We start from the raw sequence: 18,187 nt of genomic DNA, 5'->3' as shown, positions 1-18,187 counted from the left end.
GACCAGATACAGGTTGGCGACTGATCCTTGGTAAAGTCAAAGAATCATAGATTTTTTTTAATGTTAAAACTGTTTTTAAAAATTTTATATTTTATTTTTCCCCAATTACATGTTAAACAGTTTTTAACATTTTTTTTTTAAATTTTGAGTTCTAAATTCTATCCCTCTCTCCCTCCTTCCTCTCCCCTCTCTCTGAGACTCTAAGCAATCCAATATAGGTTATAAATGTGCAATCATGTAAAATGTTTCCATATTAGTCATTTTATATAACAAGAGAAAGAAAGAAAGAAAGGAAAGAAAGGAAGAAAGAAAATAAGAAAAAGAAAGAAAGGAAGGAAGGAAGATAGCATGCTTCAGTCTGTATTCAGACAATAGCAGTTCTTTCTCTGGAAGCAAATAGCATGCTTCGTCATGAGCCCTTTGGGATTGTCTTGGATCATTATATTGCTGAGAATAGCTAAATTATTGACAGTTCTTCATTGTACAGTATTGCTGTGTACTCCTGGTTCTGCTTAATTCACTGTGCATCACTTCATGTAAGTCTTTCCAGGTTTTTCTGAAATCATCCTGCTTGTCATTTCTTATAGCATAATAATATTCCATCACAATCATAAACCACAGCTTCTTCAGCTATTCCCCAATTGATGAGCCTCATAGATTTTTGAATTTAAAGGATCATATAATTCTAGATTTAGAACTGGATGGGATTGCAGAGATAATCAAGTCCAGATCCTTTATTTTGCAGATGAAGAGACAGAAGCACGGAAAGGTTAAATGATCTGCTTAAATTCGCATAGCTACTAAGATGTCAGAAGTAGGATCTGATCCCACGTCTTGCTCATTCCAGGTCTCATGCCCTATGCGCTATACCACATTGACCCTCCTAGATTTAGGACTATAAGAGACCTCAGAGAATCACAGTCTTGGTCCCGGTAGTTAATCTGCTTCTCATCTGCATTCCTCTGCTTTCAGCTCATGGAATTCCACTTCTTTCTAAGGCACATAGAATCTGTCCTAGGACCTTATAGTTCATTTTACCGACACAGAAAATGAGGTTTTCCCTAGAGGCTGCTGCTATAAATCTCCAGAGTTATTGTTAAATATGAAAGCTCTTCTGACTGAGTGTGTCCTCAAATGTTTCTATAGCTAGAAGGCTTCCTTTGTCCCCAGCACATTGAATTCCTATCCAAATCTGTTCTTAGACGTTCTCTAGCTGTGTGACCCTGGGCAAGTCAACTATTTGCCTCAGTTCCTCATCTGTAAAATGAGCTGGAGAAGGAAATGGCAAACCACTCCAGTATCTTTGCCACGAAAATCCCATGGACAAGTACACAGGGTCATGAAGTTGGACACAACTGAACAATTGAACAGCAACAAAAGAGAACACACAAAATTTAACTAAGACTCAGTCTCTGCCTTTGTGTACCATATACAACTTAGAGACAGGTTTCATGTTCCCCCCAAGTCTTCTCTTTTCCAGGCAAAATATTCCCAATTCTTTCAATGGATCCTTACACCTGTGTCTCCAATCCCTATAGCATCCAGGTTTCCTGCTCTGTCTGTACTCCAGTTTATCAATGCCATTCTTAAATTGTGTGCCCAGAAGTGAACACAGCACTCCAGATGTGATCTGACCTTCCTCTCTTAGTACACTTTAGATATTTTTGTCTTCTGAGTCCCATTGTTGCCTCATTTTGAACTTGAATCCACCAAAGCCCCTGGATTTTTAAAGAAATTATATAATTATATTGTATTCTTTCACTCAACAAAAATCCACCTCCACCCCTCCCCCACTGAGAACAAAAGAGTAACCAAACCCGTTACAAACATGTATAGTCAAGCAAAACAAATTTTGACATTGTCCATGTCCAAAAATACATACCTTACTCTGAACTCTGACTTCTAGGACCCTTCCCTCTCAGCAAGTGCATAGCATGTTTCATCATTAGTCCTCTGGAATTTTGGTTGGTCATTATTCTGATTGGAGTTCAGATCAGAGTCTTTCAGAGTTATTTGTCCTTACCATATTGTTGTCATTGTATTAATTGCTCTCCTGGTCCTATTCATTTCACTCTGTGTTAGGCCATACAAGTCTTCTCAGGTTGTTGTTTTTTTTAAACCATCACCTTCATCATTTCTTACAGCACAATGGTATTCCATCACCTTTATGTACTATAACTATTCAGTCACTCCCCAATTTATGGGCACCCTTTCGCATTCCCATGTTTTGCTTCTTCTAAAATAGCTATAAATCTGTACATCCATAGAGTTTGTTTTGCTTAGGACTAGTATCTCTAATTACCCGTCATCCCATTTCCCCTTTCCCTCCTAGTAGAAGAGTAAGGTTGAAGTATCAGCCACTCCCCCAAATCCTCCTCCTTGTTTATATAGATGTATACTTGTGTGCCCTGATTATGTGAGGTAATTTTCCTTTCCCCTAATCTTCCTTTCCTCCCCACCCCAGTGTAGTCTTCTTCCCCTCTCTTTCCATTCTTCAGTTAAGATCATCAAAAACATAACTGAACAGCTCCCAGCCTTGTCTAATTAGATTCCCTCTATGACTCCAAAAATGATAGAGTTCAGAAGGGACAAGTGTATTATCTCGCCATGCTTGAATGTAAGCAGCAATTTGAATGTGATTGCTTACATTTAAATGAAAGCAATGTATGCTTTATGAATAACAGTTTATCCTCTTTTAGTCTCATCATTGTTCATTCATGTTTATGTTTTTTTTATGTTTCTCTTACCTGTTTGAACTTCACAGTGTCTATGCAGTTCTGGTCTTTTAATCAGGAATGCTTACAAGTCTTCTATTTCACTTAAGGTCTATTTTTCCCTGGTAACATTTTACTCAACTTTTGCTGGGTAAATAATTCTTAACTATAAGCCTATACCTTTTGCTTTCTGGAGTATTCCAAACTTTGCTCTCATTTATAGTTGTGGCTGCTAAATCATGTACGATTCTGACTGTGGCTCCTCAGTACTTGATTTCTTTCTAGCTGATTGCAGTAGTTTTTCTTTGACCTAGAAGTTCTGAATTTTGGCTATAGTGTTTCTGGGAGTTTTCATCTTGGGATTCCTTTCAGGAAGCGATTGGTAGATTCTTTCTATTTACACTTTGCTCTCTGATTCTAAAAGATGTGGGCAATTTTAAGATTTCTTGAAATATTATATTAAGGCTCTTTTTTTGGTCATGACATTCAGATACTCCAATGATTCTTAAATTGTTTTCTACTTAATGTGTTTTCAGTTGGCTTTGCTATAAAATACCTTATATTTTCTTCTATTTTTCAGGGTTTTTTTACTTTGATATTTATTGTTATTTCATATAGTTATTGGTTTCTATTTGGCTTATTCTCAGAGTTTGTTGTTTGTTGTTTGAGCAACAGACTTGAGCAAGATGTTTTTTTAGCTTCTTGTACCAGACTGTTAATTCCCTTTCCAATTCTTTCTTCCATAGCTCTTATTTCTTTTCCAGTTTTTTTCCTCAAGAGCTCTTATTTTACATATAAAAAAAACATTTTTTAACTAAGAAAAAAACCTCTTGCTTCATCTCTTCCAGGAATTCTAGTTGAATTAGTGCCTAAGCTGTGTTTTTCTTTGGAGTCATTCTTTTCTTCTTTGTCTTGAGCTTCTCTCCCACCATTCTTTATGGTGGGATTCTTTTTTGTTTGTTTGTTTGCTCATTCTTCCAGCCTACGTCCTGACTTCAGACTTGATGTCAGGGCTAAGTTCTGCACACTTTTGGAGGAAATGTCAGGGTTGGTCCTGTGGCTGCTTTCTTGGGGAATTGAATGTTGTGTTATTCCAGGATCTCAGGGACAGGCCAGAGATCTGAAAGCTGTCCATATTTCCAGCGTGGTCTAATGCAGGACTAAGTCTAGCTTGCTGCCCACCCTGGTCTGAGTTCTGTAACTTCCTGACCTGGGTTTGGGACTGAGTGACAGTAGACTGCTGCTGGACTCAGCCCCGCCCAGCCACCTGGAAAGCTCTGTTGGTTCAGAGTAACAGAACTGCAGTCTCCCCTTTGGCCTGGGATTCTTTCCCTACTTATTTCTCTAGAGATTTCAAATGGGAATAGATGCTGGAACTGAGACCCTACTCTGCTCCTTGGGGGTCTAAATTCCACTCTTGCTGCTTGCCCCTGAACTGACTCTTTCCTTAGTAGACAGCCCAGGGCCTTCTCTACCCAAGAAAACCAGCCCCTAGATGCAGGTCCTCTTCTCAATCCACTTTGGATCTGTGACCCAGAACTGGGTAGTGGGCACCAAGGCTGCCAGTTGGCACCTGTTCCTGTACCCTGTATGTGGTGCTCTAGTATGGGTCTAGAACCTCCTCTTGCCCTCCCTGCACTGGAGTACTCCACATACTGCCATCCCATCCCAATTCCATAGACCTCCCTCCCTTCTGTAGGTCTCCCTGTGCTGACCTGGGCTGGAAAAATGATTTACTTTTTCTTAGATTTCATCATTGGGATTCACTCTAATGCATTTTCTGGATTTGTTTGGCTAGTTCCTTCTCCCCCCCCGCCAGCCTCTTTCTCATATTAACTCATCTAGGCACACCTTTCCCACCTTGTACTTGTGAAGATGATTTTTTAAAAAATATACTTTACTGGAGGGCTTTTTGTTTATCTCTGTTAAATTATTAGATTCAGCCCATTATTTTAGTCTGGATCTTGTTTCTGGTCATCCATTGTATTAGCTGTCCCTTTCATATTCCGTCTTTAGTGATAGCCTGGCCACTACATCTCTATCCCTTCACCATTATCCTGACACTTCTAGGAGGCTAGGAGAAATTTCAAAAGTTTGACTCGCTCAGAGGGATTAGTCAGACTCTTTATTATTGTGTATCCAGAGGATTTTGGAATGACAATCATGATGGAATGCCTACTTTGAGGAAAGGTTTTGGATCTTTTTTTTTGGAAGGAATTTACTGCTTTGTAGAAATTACCCAGTTAGATACAAACACATGACTCAAATTTCTTAGAAAAGCGGTGATTCAAATGAACTTTAGAGATTAATGGAAACAGCAGAAGGAAATCCATAAGCTCCTGGGGATTGTCTGTTTCATCTAAAGTCAAGACAGTCCTTTCTTAATCAGTGCTACTCATCTTATTCATTCAATTTTAGGTTTCTTCATATGGTGGCTTCCTGACTTATCAGGTGAAATCCTTTGGCCTACCCAGTGAAGGCATGGTTCTCCTGGAGAAGAGACCTGATGTGCAACTTTCGGTAGGTAGAGAATACTTCCATAAAGTCAAGAAAGGGAGGTTTCTGACTTAAAGAAACTTAATGAATAGAATTTAAAGGTTTTAAATTAATGTTTAAAGGTGTTCACAGGAGCTAAAAAAAAAAAAGGAAATTTCATGTCCTGAAGATCCTTCCTTCTGAGCAAATCCCATCCTAACTCATAGTGATTTTTCCTTCCTATGAACCTTACCATTTATGATGAGCCCTCACCTTTTAGGTCACTGGGATTGTTGGTCATCATCATCTATATCTATAGTTATGTATTTTTAAAATTAAATTTTATTTTTTCACTTAACAAGCATTTATTTTCTTTCCTTCCCACTTCCTCCTCTCTCCCCATCCAAAAAATAAAGAAAGTAAAATACTTTTAAAAAATATGCATAGTCAAGCAAAACAGGTTCCCGTGTTGTCCACGTTTGTATCACTTGTTTCTTCAGTTTCAAGCTTTCTGAGGGCAGGGACTTCCTCTTTGTATCCTCCCAGAATCTAGAACAGTGCCTTGAACTTGGGAAATACTTAGTAAATATTCAATAACCAAAGTTCCATCTTTAGAAATTTGAGCTTAAAGGATCTGTAACAAGTTATAACAAGTGAAATAATTCAATCCAGCAAACATTTATTAAGGGCCTGACATTTGTAAGGCAATTGCCTAGGTGCTAGGGAGAGAAAGATTTTTTTAAATGACCCAGTCCTTGACCTCAAGAACCTTACATTCTACTGAGGTGGTAGGAGAGGCAAGAACATGGCATGTACACAGATAAGTATAAGTCATGGTCAGGAGCAATGGGAGCAAAGGAGAGACTCAGACAAGAAGCTTAGGAAAGCTTAAGGAAGGACCTTTTGTGTGAAGGAGGGGAGTGGTATCTGGGAATCCTCCACAGAGAAGGTAGTAGCTAAGCCAAGTCTTAAAGGAAGATTCTGAAATCTGGAGATGAAAAAGAACAAATTCGAGACATGAATGATAGTCTACATGAATGCACAGAAGCAGAAAAAAGCAGATCATGCTTAAGAAACAGCTAGTAGCTGATTTTGGCTCAACTATAAAGCATTTAAAGGCTTTTATTTAAAAAAAAAAAGCTTAAAAGCTATGTTGGAGCTAGCTTTTGGAAGGCCTTAGTGCCAGAGTAAGTAAGTAAATAAATAAATGAATGAATAATTGCGTGTATATGTACACACACATTTATTCATATATATATACATATATACATTTTTATATATGTTTATGTATATACACATAAAAATGTGTATATGCACTATGTATGTATTATTAGATGCATGTATTAGATGTTTACATATACATATACAAATATATATGTATATGTATATATGTGTGTATATATATATATTTTTTAAATCTTACAAGTATTAGGGAGCCAGCAAAGGTTTAGGAACAGGAGAGTGACATGGTCAAATACATATAAGATTTTTCTTATCATTCACTCACATGTTTCATATAATGAGAGAATCTTATGTATTTGACAGTTTTGTTAAAAGTAAGGTTGTAGTTATTTTTAAATAGTGCCTACATTTTTATTTAAACTACTTTGTGGTTAACTACATTGTATTTATTTTCTTTATATTCATTCTGCCTTATATACATCTGTATCTCCTCATCAGCAGGGGGATATTTTATTTGTTTCCCTGGCACCTTGCCAAGTGCCTGACTCAGCAGGTGCTTAAAAAATATTTGTGAATTGATTGATTGATTGGTTGCTTCAACTGATTTCTTTAAAATTCCAAAGACCCTTTGTAGATCACATTGAAAATAAAGCATCAGGCTTCTGAAAGTTCAGTTGAGAGAAAAAGCCGATACAATAAAAATTGTAACATGATCCTGCTCTCTCCTTCCCTCTCAGCTTCATTCGGTTGCCAGGATGACTGGTGCACATTTTGTTCAAGATCATTAATATAGCTATTTCTATTGCCAAATGGCTTATTAAGCAAACTGTTGGAACTCACCAAAAGATAATGAAGAGAATATTTCCTCTTTATTCCACCTTCAGAAATAGAAAATAATTCCAGTTTATGAGACGTTTACTTTGTAGCTCTGTTCTTAGCTCTTGTAATTAAAGGTCTTTGGAGAATACTCCTTAGTATTTTAACTTTTGAAAAATTATTTCTGATCACATATACTGCTCCACTGTCTTTTTAATGAATACCATGTATGCAAATCCAGGGCTGTGGCAGGCAACTGAGGCTGTTGCTTGAGGCAGAACCTCCTATTTTACACTCCAGCCCCATTGTTTTTGTGACTGGATGCTAGCTAGCTAGGGCAAAGCTGAGAGTGTGCATGGCTAAATGAGAGTGAGGAATGGGTTTGGAGCGATAATTGATCTTCCATGGTCAGTTTTAAAATTGGACACCCTCCAGGTGAAGTGGCACTACTGTGCCCATCCTTATGCTTCAGCCATCCAAATATAGGAAAAGAAGTCAGCCAGAACACCTTCCTGCCACCCAAATGGACGCCTTCTTGCAGTAAGGAATTCTTTGAATCCTATGCCGTTCCATAATGTTATCTCTTCCAAAAAAGCACGCACATTATACATTAAATGCAAAGCTATGCAACATACAGCCATCCTCTGAGCAAAGTTTAATAAAAGAAAGTTCTTTTCTATCCATGACCAATTTATAGCACTATATAGCAAAATAATGTCCAGCAACATCAGTCCTTCAGTGATTTCTGAAATATTTATTAGAACAAGCCATGCTATGCAATGACTTTTTCCCCTAAAGCTCAGTTCTTACCATGTTGCTTCCCTGCTCAATAAACTCCACTGGTTCCTTATTGCATCAAAGATCAAACATAGAATCCTCTTTTTGAAATGCAAAGCCTTTTACAACCCAGCCTCAATCTATCTCTTAAGTCTTATTCTGTACATTCTGTGATCCAGCCAAACTGACCTTCTTACTGTTCCTCATATGTGACGCTTCATCTCGCTTTGCCCTAGCATGAAAGGTATTCGCTCATTACCTTACTGAGCCGAACACCTTGTTTTCTTAAAAACTCATCTCAAGCACTCCCTTCCACATGAAACCTTTCTTGTTTCCCCTAGCTGCTAGTATCCCTCCTCATTACCTTGATTTATGAAAAAAAATTTGTATATTTTTCTATATGTATATTATCTCTCTTGACAGAATGTAAGCTCTTTATGGACAAGGACCATTATTTCATCTTTCTTTTTGTATCCCCAGTACCCAGCAAAATATCAGGCACATAGGAGGTGCTTAATATATTCTTGTTGGTTTGTTGATATAATAATATTTGTTCATAGTGCTGCAATGTACATTTGTATTAATATTATGCTTTGGCCAATTATGATTCTCATAGTGTTCCACTCAAACATTAAAGTATTAGTTTATCTTTAAATAGGGTCAGCAAATGACTATTGTCTACATGGACCCAAACAACCCCCTGCCAGACCGACGGTATTATGGACGAGTTCAGCTGGTTGAGGTAAGGAGAAATATGAGTGAAAATGGCTTATGGTTTTGCATCTTAGGTATAGGGCAGCTGGTGGCAGAGTGGAGAGAGCGCCAGCCCTGGAGTCAAGATGATCTCAGTTCAAATCTGGCCCCAGATACTTACTAGCTGTGTGAAGTCAAATTAACTTCTGTTTGCCTCAAATTCCTCATTTGTTAAATGGTGATAATGACAGCACCTACTTCTCAGGGCTGTTGTGAGGATCAATTGAGATAATAATTGTAAAGTGCTTGGCACAGTGCCTGGCACATTGTAGGTGCTTTATAAATGTTAGCTATTATTATTAGCTATTTGACCATAACTATTATTAATTATTATTAAATGTCACCTCATTTTAGCATGTCATCCCACTGTATTTAAAAGCACAAATGTGAAAATATAAAGCATTTTACTGTAAAATAATATAATTTTGAAAGCAAAGACAAGTAAGATTTTATATGTCCATGTAAAAGAAGGTACATCAAAACATTGTTAACCTTTACAACAACAAACAATAACTACTGCTGTTGTTGTTGCTGCTGCTGCTACTACTACTACTACTACCACTACCTCTACTACTACTGAATTCTGTGGTAATGAAATTCAGCATGCAACATAAACTAAAAAGCTTGATTTATTAATCAATTATATATGGTTTTAAAAAGCATCTATTTTTTAACATCGCTTCATTTTCTACTGGTTTTCAGACTTACTTTGTCAGGCTATTGATTGAAACAATGTAGTGTCAAGAGTACTCCAGTTAGAATTCAAAGACCCGCAGTTCAAATCCTGATTCAGTTTCTTACTACCTGGGACCTTTATAAAATCACTTAAGCTTGAGTCTCAGTTTCCTAATTTGCTGAATAGAGGGGTAGGATTGGATTAGATCAGGGGTTCTCAACCTATTTTATCATCACAGACCTTTGGCACCTGGTAAAGCCTGGAATCCCTTCTTGGAATCATGTTTTTAAATGTATAAAATAAAATACAGAGAATTACAAAGGAAACCAATTATATTGAAATAGTTATTGAACTATTTAAAAACAAATGTATGGACCCAAAGTTAAGAACCCCTGGGATAGCTGATTTTAAAAAAATAATATTTTTTTCCCCAATTACATGTAAAAGCAATTTTTAATATTCTTTTTAAAAATTTTCAGTTCCAAATTCTCTCCCTCTCTCCCTGCCTCTCTCACTTCCCTCCTCCCTGAGATGGCAAGCAATGTGGTATAGGTAATACATATGCAATCATGTAAAACTTATTTCCATATTAATTATTTTGTAGAAGAAAACTAAAAACTAAAAAAAGAAAGTGAAAACTAGTATGCTTCAGTCTGTATTCGTACTCAATCAGTTCTTTCTCTGGATGTGGATAGCATTTTTATTATGGGTCCTTTGTGATTGTCTTGGATCATTGTATTGCTGAGGAGATAGCTAAGTCATTCACAGTTGATCATCATATAATATTGCATTACTGTGTACAACATTCTCCTGGTTCTGCTCACTTCGCTCTGTATCAGTTCATGTAAGTCTTTCCAGGTTTTTCTGAAATCGTCTTCCTTGTCATTTCTTATAGCACAATAGTATTCCATTACAATCATATACTACAGCTTGTTCAGCAGTTACCCGAGGCAAGTCAATTAACTTGTTTGCCTCAAATTTCTCATTTGTTAAATGGGGATAATGATTGCACCTACTCTGGGTTGTTGTGAGGATCAGTTGCAATAGTAATTGTAAAGTGCTTGGCATGGTGCCTGGCACATGGTTTGCCTTTTCCTTTTCCTTTTCTAGCTCATTTTACAGATGAGGAAACTGAGACAGAGTTAAGTGACTTGCCCAAGGTCACACAGCTAATACGTGTCTGAGGCCAGATTTGAACTAAGGAAGATGAGTCTTCCTGACTACAGGCCCATCACTCTATCCACTGAGCCACTTAACTGCCCCACTATACTACGTACTAGGAATATAAAGATAAAAATTAAACAGCCCTTGCCTTCAAAGAACTTATATTCCCTTACATTATTTCACTGGTCATCAGGAACCTTTATTCTGACTCTCCATCGAGAAAGCATTCCTTATTCATTCTGATTCACTGTATTCAGGCACACATATGAGAGAGACGTATACAAGCATTTATATGTATTTAGTATATATTATATTCATGTTACAAGTATAATATAAATATATCCATAAATAATACACAGATACATATTTTATATAAATTATTAATTATATACAATATAGTAAATGCATATGTAAAAATGCATTCTTATCTGTGTATGTGTAAGTGAAGAGAGAGAATTTTGGCTGAATTAGAATTATCAACATAGAACTTGAAATGTGGATTTTAATCCGAACACATGGCCATATCAGCACAGGCACTATTCAGCCTATGTCAGAACTTAATACTGGAGCCTCCCTGAGAGAAAGCCTTTTTATTTTATGGTGCAAAAGGAGAAAACCTAACTTAGCAAAAAAGGAAGAAGGAAATTTTTCTTGTTACCTAAAGTGGAGGCACTCCCATTATTGAGCAATTCTACTAGCTCCTGTGTGGCAGTTGATCTTTTTTAGGAATAAAACCTTATGTGATACACTCATAATTTATGTGGTTCTAGATACAAATCACTGCTTAGCTCACAGCTGTGAAAGAATTTCTTTGCAAACCTTAAAATTATATATGAATGTGTCAGGGATTTTCTCATGAAATGAAGGGCCAGGATACACTATAGAGGATTTTAAAAAATTAATAATAATAAATAAATAGTAATAACAAATGTTTACATAGGACTTACTATATGCCTGGCACAGTTTTAAGGGCTTTACAATTATCTCATTTGATCCTAACAGCAACCTAAGGAGGTAGGTGCTATTATTTTCCCCATTTTACAGATGAGGAAACTGAGGCAGAGCTGAACTCAGGTCTTCCTGATTCCAGTCTCAGCACTCTGTGCACTGTACCACTTAGCTGCCCTAGGTAAAGCACACTACTCTCATATTTTACCCAGCTAGGTAGAGTGATAGACTCAGAGTCTGAAAAGCCTAAATTTGAAATCCTACCTGTTACCCAGGTCAAGTCACTTACTTTCTCTCGGCCTCAGTTTCTTTATCTGTAAAAGGAGGGGACTGAACTTGATGGCCTCTACTATCCTTTCCAGCTCTAAATCTATGATCTTATGATCCTTCTGACTCAAAACCAATGCTTCTATAACTTTCCTGATGGGCCAGCCCTCCCTGCCCTCTTCTGCTCTCTAATTGTCTCTTCTTTTTTTCTGACCTTTAAGCTCTTTTCCACATTCTTTTGGAGAGTCTATGATTCAATCACTTGGGTAGGTACCATTGTCTCTATTCACCTAACAAGGTGATAAAAGCACAGGATTAGATATCAAGAGACCCAGGTTCTAGTCTTGGCTCTGGAACTTACTACCAATGCAGCCATTGGCAAGTCAGTTATCCTTCGTGGATCTCAGTTTCATCATTTGTAAAATGGGCAGATGAATGATGATTTTTAAGGTTCCTTCCAACTCTTACCTTTCTATTTGTCCCTTATTAAATTTTCACCCTTCTGTTTCCCATATACATATTTTTTTAAATTCTGTCTAGATTGGCAGTTCCCAAATTTTGGTCTTAGTACCCTTTAAAATTATTGAGGACCCCAAAGAGACTTTGTTTATATGGGTTTTATCTATTGCTACCTACCATTTTAGAAGTTAAAATGTCTTAGTAGTTTATTATGTTTTATGAAAATAGTTTTGATTTTGCAGACCCTCTGAATGGGTCTCAAGAACTTCTGGGGGTTCCTGGACCACACTTTGACAACTGCTGTCCGGACCACGGATCTCAATCAAAAAATTTTTCCAAGCACCACATCTCAGTTATAGGAAATAATTAAGGAGAACGATAGTGTACCAGCATTAAAATATGTTCATTGTTTGAATATAATTTGCATGTCCTTGCATAATTTATGCTCTGTTATTAGACCATTTTAACTTAAAAAAATTTTCTGTGGCCTTGCTGAAGTCTGTCATTTCCTAATTTGTCCTCATTTCTGATCCTTTTTACCTACCTGCTGTCATGATCCACATTTCCTGTGCTGGAAATACATGACAGTGAGGTGGCAGAGAAAAAAAAAAAAAAGCAGAAGGATGGATGGAAGGGAAGAAGGCAAGGTCTACCGGAAGCCATTGTTAGACGCTAGGAACATAATTTGGAGAACACTGGCCCAGATTTTTTCGCCGCTTGGGAATAACTCTGCCAATAACTTTATTATAGTCTTCTTGTTGGCACTAAACAACAATAAAAATGCAGTTTCACATCCAATAAGTACTGCGTACTTCTGAAGAGTAAATGTTAAAATTATAATAATGATCTGAATGTTATGATGAAGTCAGTTTTCCTATGTCTCTATCAGTAAACTAACAATAATAGCACTTATCTACTTGACAATTTCATATTTGTAATATTTTTTGATATCCTTAATAAGCAGGTATTTAAAATTAAGAGATGATATTGGAAAACATTTTTAGTTCTTTTACTTATTCCATTTATTCTTGGAAGTTATGTCAATTGTATCAGAAGACACAATAACTCATAATTTAGAAATTATTTTTATAATTTACTATAATTTCTCCTCTCTGTGTAAGTGCACTTTAGTTTTATGGGTTTGTTTGTTTTTTTGGGGGGGGGTGAGGCAATCGGGGTTAAGTGACTTGCCCAAGGTCACACAGCTAGTACGTGTCAAGTGTTTGGTCTGAGGCCGGATTTGAATAAGTGCACTTTAAATACCAATATTTACAAGCAGATATTGTCATTTTACTTTGAAATAAAAACTTCCTTCTTACCACCTCTATTATGTACAAATGCATTGAGTCAATTGATGTGGCATGTTCCTTCCAGATATTCCTAAATGTCTGTCCTTCAGACAGCACGGTATAGTGGAGGGACTCGGAGAGTCAGGAGCCCGGGTCTGATTCCCAGTTTGAACATTCCGAACACCTCTGTTGACCACGAACAAATCACTTACTCTTTCTGTACCTCAGCTTCCTCATTTATAAAATGGAAATAAGAATACTTTGCTTCCTGCTGCACCCAGTTTTGTGAGTAAAGCATTTTGGAAAGTTTCAAGTATGGCACAAATGTGAGGTGTTTTCACTTCGCTTCCAGCTGTTTTCATCCCTTCCTCCAAGTTTCTCCCTCACAGGAATAACAAGATAAGGGACAGATAATTTCCAAATGCAAATATCCTTACATGTTTTTTGTTAATTCACCTTTTATCTATTTCAGTATAGTTTTCTTTCCAGTTATTACCGAAAGCCTGCCTTCTTAGAACTCCCTTGGCGTTGGCTCATCCCCGGGATGATGTTTACTTTTTTGTTTTCATGTTTAGGGAAACTTCAGGCATGTCAGCAGCAATAACCAGGTATCTAGAGAAGAGCTAATGATGGTCCTGTCTAGACTGGATGGCTTCCACATCAGAGGCCTTTATTTTACTGAGACTCAGCGGTTAACCCTCAGTGAGGTGGGTCTGGAAGAAGTCCCTAGTAGAGGAAGCGGAAGCGTCGCATACAATGTAGAGATATGTTCCTGCCCCCCTGACTATGCTGGTGACTCATGCCAGGTAGGAAATTTCTCTGTTGTCCATATGCTATATCATGTTGGATACATTTCAGTTGTAGGAGGTTGTGGCTGATGTTCGTTGCCATTTTCCCGTGCTTTTCTGTACAGTGTATCTAGCAGGTATAGGTAGGTATCTTCTGGTCTGCATCTGTTACCTTATCTTGATTACAGGTAGAGGGGGCTAAGGCAAAAAGGCCAAACAACAGCCATTCCCAGACCGCTATAGACATCTTCAAGTGCAAAGGGCAGCCATGGTCACTGAATGGAGAGTCCTAGGAAGAGTGGAAACTACGTCATACTGTGGAAAGGGACTTGCCCTTTTTATCCCAAGTTTCAATCCATCATGTGAGGGGGCCAATGCCAGGAAAAATCCAATGGCACACTTGGTACTGTCATGCTTTGTCCTAATCAGGACCAAAAGAAAGTACAGTTCATTTATGGGGCATGTCACTGGTCCAAAAACTGGAATCTGCTGAGGGGAAACTAATACTCAGGCTAGGAATAAGCCTCTGATTTTCCATCCCTTGACAGGCCCCATTCAAGTTTGGAAAATTGCTTACTTGACTTGTCTACAAGTGGTTGAGAGTAATCATGAAGGAAAGAATTTACTACCTCTGATTAAGTCCTTTACTTAAAGTGATTTTAAAAAAAAAGTACAAGGCTTGAACAATTCTTTTAAAAAAGATTATAAACAAACAACCCAATATGCCATAAATTTATCCCCTCAAGTTACTATTTATATTTTAATAGAATTGGGGGGGGTGTACCTTTAAAACCTTTCATTTTCTTTTTTGAAACCTATAGCCAGGAAACTCAGACTAATCCTGTACACTGGGCTTTAAGTTTTTCAGAATACAGATCCCTTATTGGCTGATGATCCATAGATTTCTATCTCCTCCCTAGAGGGGTTTTCTCCTGCAATATTTATAAAGTGTAAAGACAGCCTCTCTTCCCTCTCCCCTCTTATTTTTTCTTCCCCTAGTCACTTTTCCACCATGATAAAAAATACATAGCCCAAAGGAGGCTGTGGGACCCCTGCCCTGCCTCCCTTATATCCCAGGCATATTCCTGCTGCATTACTCAGACTGTGATTTATGGCTACTCTCATCGTCTAGTGCTGTCTGATTTGCGTGAGGTAGGTAGAAGGTGAAGCTGGCCACACCTCACAAGAATTACAGAGCGGTGCATGTACTTTGGGTTCTGTTATGTGCTCCGTTGCACAGTCTGACTCATGTAGGAAGTTTAAAGGTGGGGCATGCTGCAGCCCAGCCTGCAGGCAACCTCCCTTACCTGACTCAGATCTCAGGGCAGGTATAAGAGGAAAAAGACAGGCTGAGTGTATGTACAGTCAGGCTCTCCCGGGAACAGAATGGGGGCACCAAGCAGATGGCCAGCCCCAAGCACAGGATGGCTATTAATCCTTGGGGCCACCCTGGGCCATTGTTTGGGTTACAACACACAGCAAAGGGTGGCCTTTCCTCAGTTCCATGGTCAAAGCCATCAGCACCCAAACAATGTGGATTTTCGTGGCCAAGCCTATCAGCGACCAAATAAGGTGGACTTTAGACCAAATCAGGTAATGACTTCTTCTTTGTTGGTTTGGGTGGGGAGGTGTGAATTGACCAAATTCCCTCTTATGTAATATTCTTAAAATAAATGGGGATGAAGACATTGGGTTGGAGGGGTTGTAAAAGAAGGTTGTTTATCCTCTTCAGTTATTGATATTGAATGCCTAGCAGATTATTTCCTTGAGCCACAAAGTCTATAAACATGTATCCACTCTGAAATTCTGAAGTGTTCCATCGGGTCAGAGTCCTGAGCATAGTGTTAAATTGGTGCTCTGCTGAGGGTGACCCAGACCACGAGGGCACAAGAATATAGTCAAGTGTGTGGTTAGAAATTTTGTCTGGAAGAAAATTTTTTTTCTCAGGAGTATTAAAATATAAGGGCAAGGAGGACAATCAGTAGTGATCAGATAAAATATGTTCAACACAGAACAAATATGTTATCATTTGTCAGGCCTTAAGAATTTCTAAGTTCAAAAGTAGCCAGTTTTTTGCTCTTATATACATGTCATCTCCCATCAACCTTCTGGACATCTTGTATCCACAAAGAGGATAATATATTCTCGACAGCTGTTAAAAATGGTAATGCAAAGCTAGTGATGACATGTTATAATTTAATCCTAAACACTGTAATGTAAGACCAAAAATCATTTATATCAATTTCTTAGAAAAGTTAGTGTTAAAAATAAATGAATTTTAAATATCCATTTGTTGGAAAAACATCTTGAGACATTTAATTCTACATGGAAACTAAGTACTTTGTTGATATAATCTGCATAAACTAAATTTAGTGTAAAAGTACTTGTGACTTGTATTGGGATAAATATATAGATGAATTTATATATATGTACATATGCTGTATGTGTATATAATAAGGCACTGAGACACACCATTTTCTCATTACAGAAATACTATTATTATTTTCTTACTTCTCAAGAAACAAGTCACATAATTTTATATAAAATTCAGCTTACTTATTCAGGTGATATCAACCATCTAGCTATCTGTCCATATTATAGCTATATACTGTATATCATATACACATACATATATACATAATATCCCAAAAGTCTTAGCACAGTTTTAGACTTAAAGCTTAACTACACTAAGACTTTTGGACCACCCTGTATATACACACAGAGAAAAATATATACCTTGCTGAAAATGCCACCTTTTCAAATCAAAAGCAAATTTATATATTTATGTATGTATAATATATATATGTATATGTGGGTGTGGGTGTGGGTGGGTATCTGTGGGTGTCTGTGTTTGCACATCTATGTAGAATAGAGATTCTTTATTCTGTCCTTCATCCCCCAACAGAAAGTATTTAAAATTCTGGCTTATTTCAGAACTTAAAACTTAAAACTACCCAGAATTATTCATTTGGCTACATCATTTGTTCTTTTTAAGTATAATTATTTTGCAGCCATATATTGCTATATATTAGTATCTTTCTCAGCTTAGTTATTTCTAAGCTTTTGCAAAATGAGGACTCAAGCTAAGTAGCCGATTAAAATGTTCTGTATCCATATGGATGTATTTTCAGATATGTAGCATTCTTTTCATACTTAAATTCTCCCTCGGACAAGCCTGTACTTATAACCTAATATACTTTTTAAAAAACGTTTCCCGTTGTCCAAACTTAGTTACTAATAGCTTTGGGGAAATTTATGTTGGAAGACATGATCTAGTTATCAGAGTATGATGTATAATAGGTGGTAACCTCAATGGAAATTTTCCCAATATGTGATAATTAGCCTGCACAAGTCACATACACTGCTCCAGGCAGTGAGAATGGTTTGTTCCACTAGTCTCATCAAAATTCCAGGTGTTTTACTTTGACTATAGCTTCAAGTAATTGAAAACTTTTTTGTTACTTAGGTTTCAATAAAATAAAATCATGTTTTCATCTTAACATCTTCCATGACTTTACACTCTTATACATTTAATGTGAGATGAAGAATGGCACAATGGGTAGAGGGCTGATCTTGATTAAGAGTCAGAGTGACTTGGGTTTGAGCCCTGCCTCTCATGCCTGCTGTCTGTGTCACCCTGGGAAAGTCCCTGAAGCTCTCAGTGCTCCTAGACAACTCTCTTAGGTGGTGACCTGCATTGTTAGATGGAATTCCTCCCACTGATGAAATCAAAGGTCCAGTTAAAGAAAAGAATATAAATATTCACATATACATGCACATAAACATATATGTATATACACACATGCACACTAAGATATACATATACACACATGCATATCATAGACATATACATACATGTAATATAAAACCACATGGTCA

At 37.3% G+C, this 18,187-nt stretch overlaps 1 protein-coding gene across 2 annotated transcripts in view; it reads left to right on the top strand.

The window, feature by feature from the left end:
- Positions 1-18,187, top strand: part of LOC114031802 (laminin subunit alpha-3-like) — a 325,671-nt gene that overhangs the window by 234,704 nt on the left and 72,780 nt on the right. The window contains exons 38-40 of one of the 2 annotated variants that reach the window (XM_027846940.1): positions 5,133-5,234; positions 8,623-8,706; positions 14,096-14,326. In XM_027846940.1, coding sequence (XP_027702741.1) covers positions 5,133-5,234; positions 8,623-8,706; positions 14,096-14,326 — 417 coding nt within the window. Of the gene's footprint in view, positions 1-5,132; positions 5,235-8,622; positions 8,707-14,095; positions 14,327-15,657; positions 15,902-18,187 lie in introns of those variants that run through there. The other variant, XM_027846941.1, reaches the window with a different exon arrangement.

Source organism: Vombatus ursinus, unplaced genomic scaffold (assembly GCF_900497805.2).
Source record: "Vombatus ursinus unplaced genomic scaffold, bare-nosed wombat genome assembly UNPS02015255.1, whole genome shotgun sequence".
NCBI classification, from domain to species: domain Eukaryota; kingdom Metazoa; phylum Chordata; class Mammalia; order Diprotodontia; family Vombatidae; genus Vombatus; species Vombatus ursinus.
The sequence above is the reverse complement of the archived record's forward strand: the minus strand, read 5'-3'. Positions and strand labels throughout refer to the sequence as shown.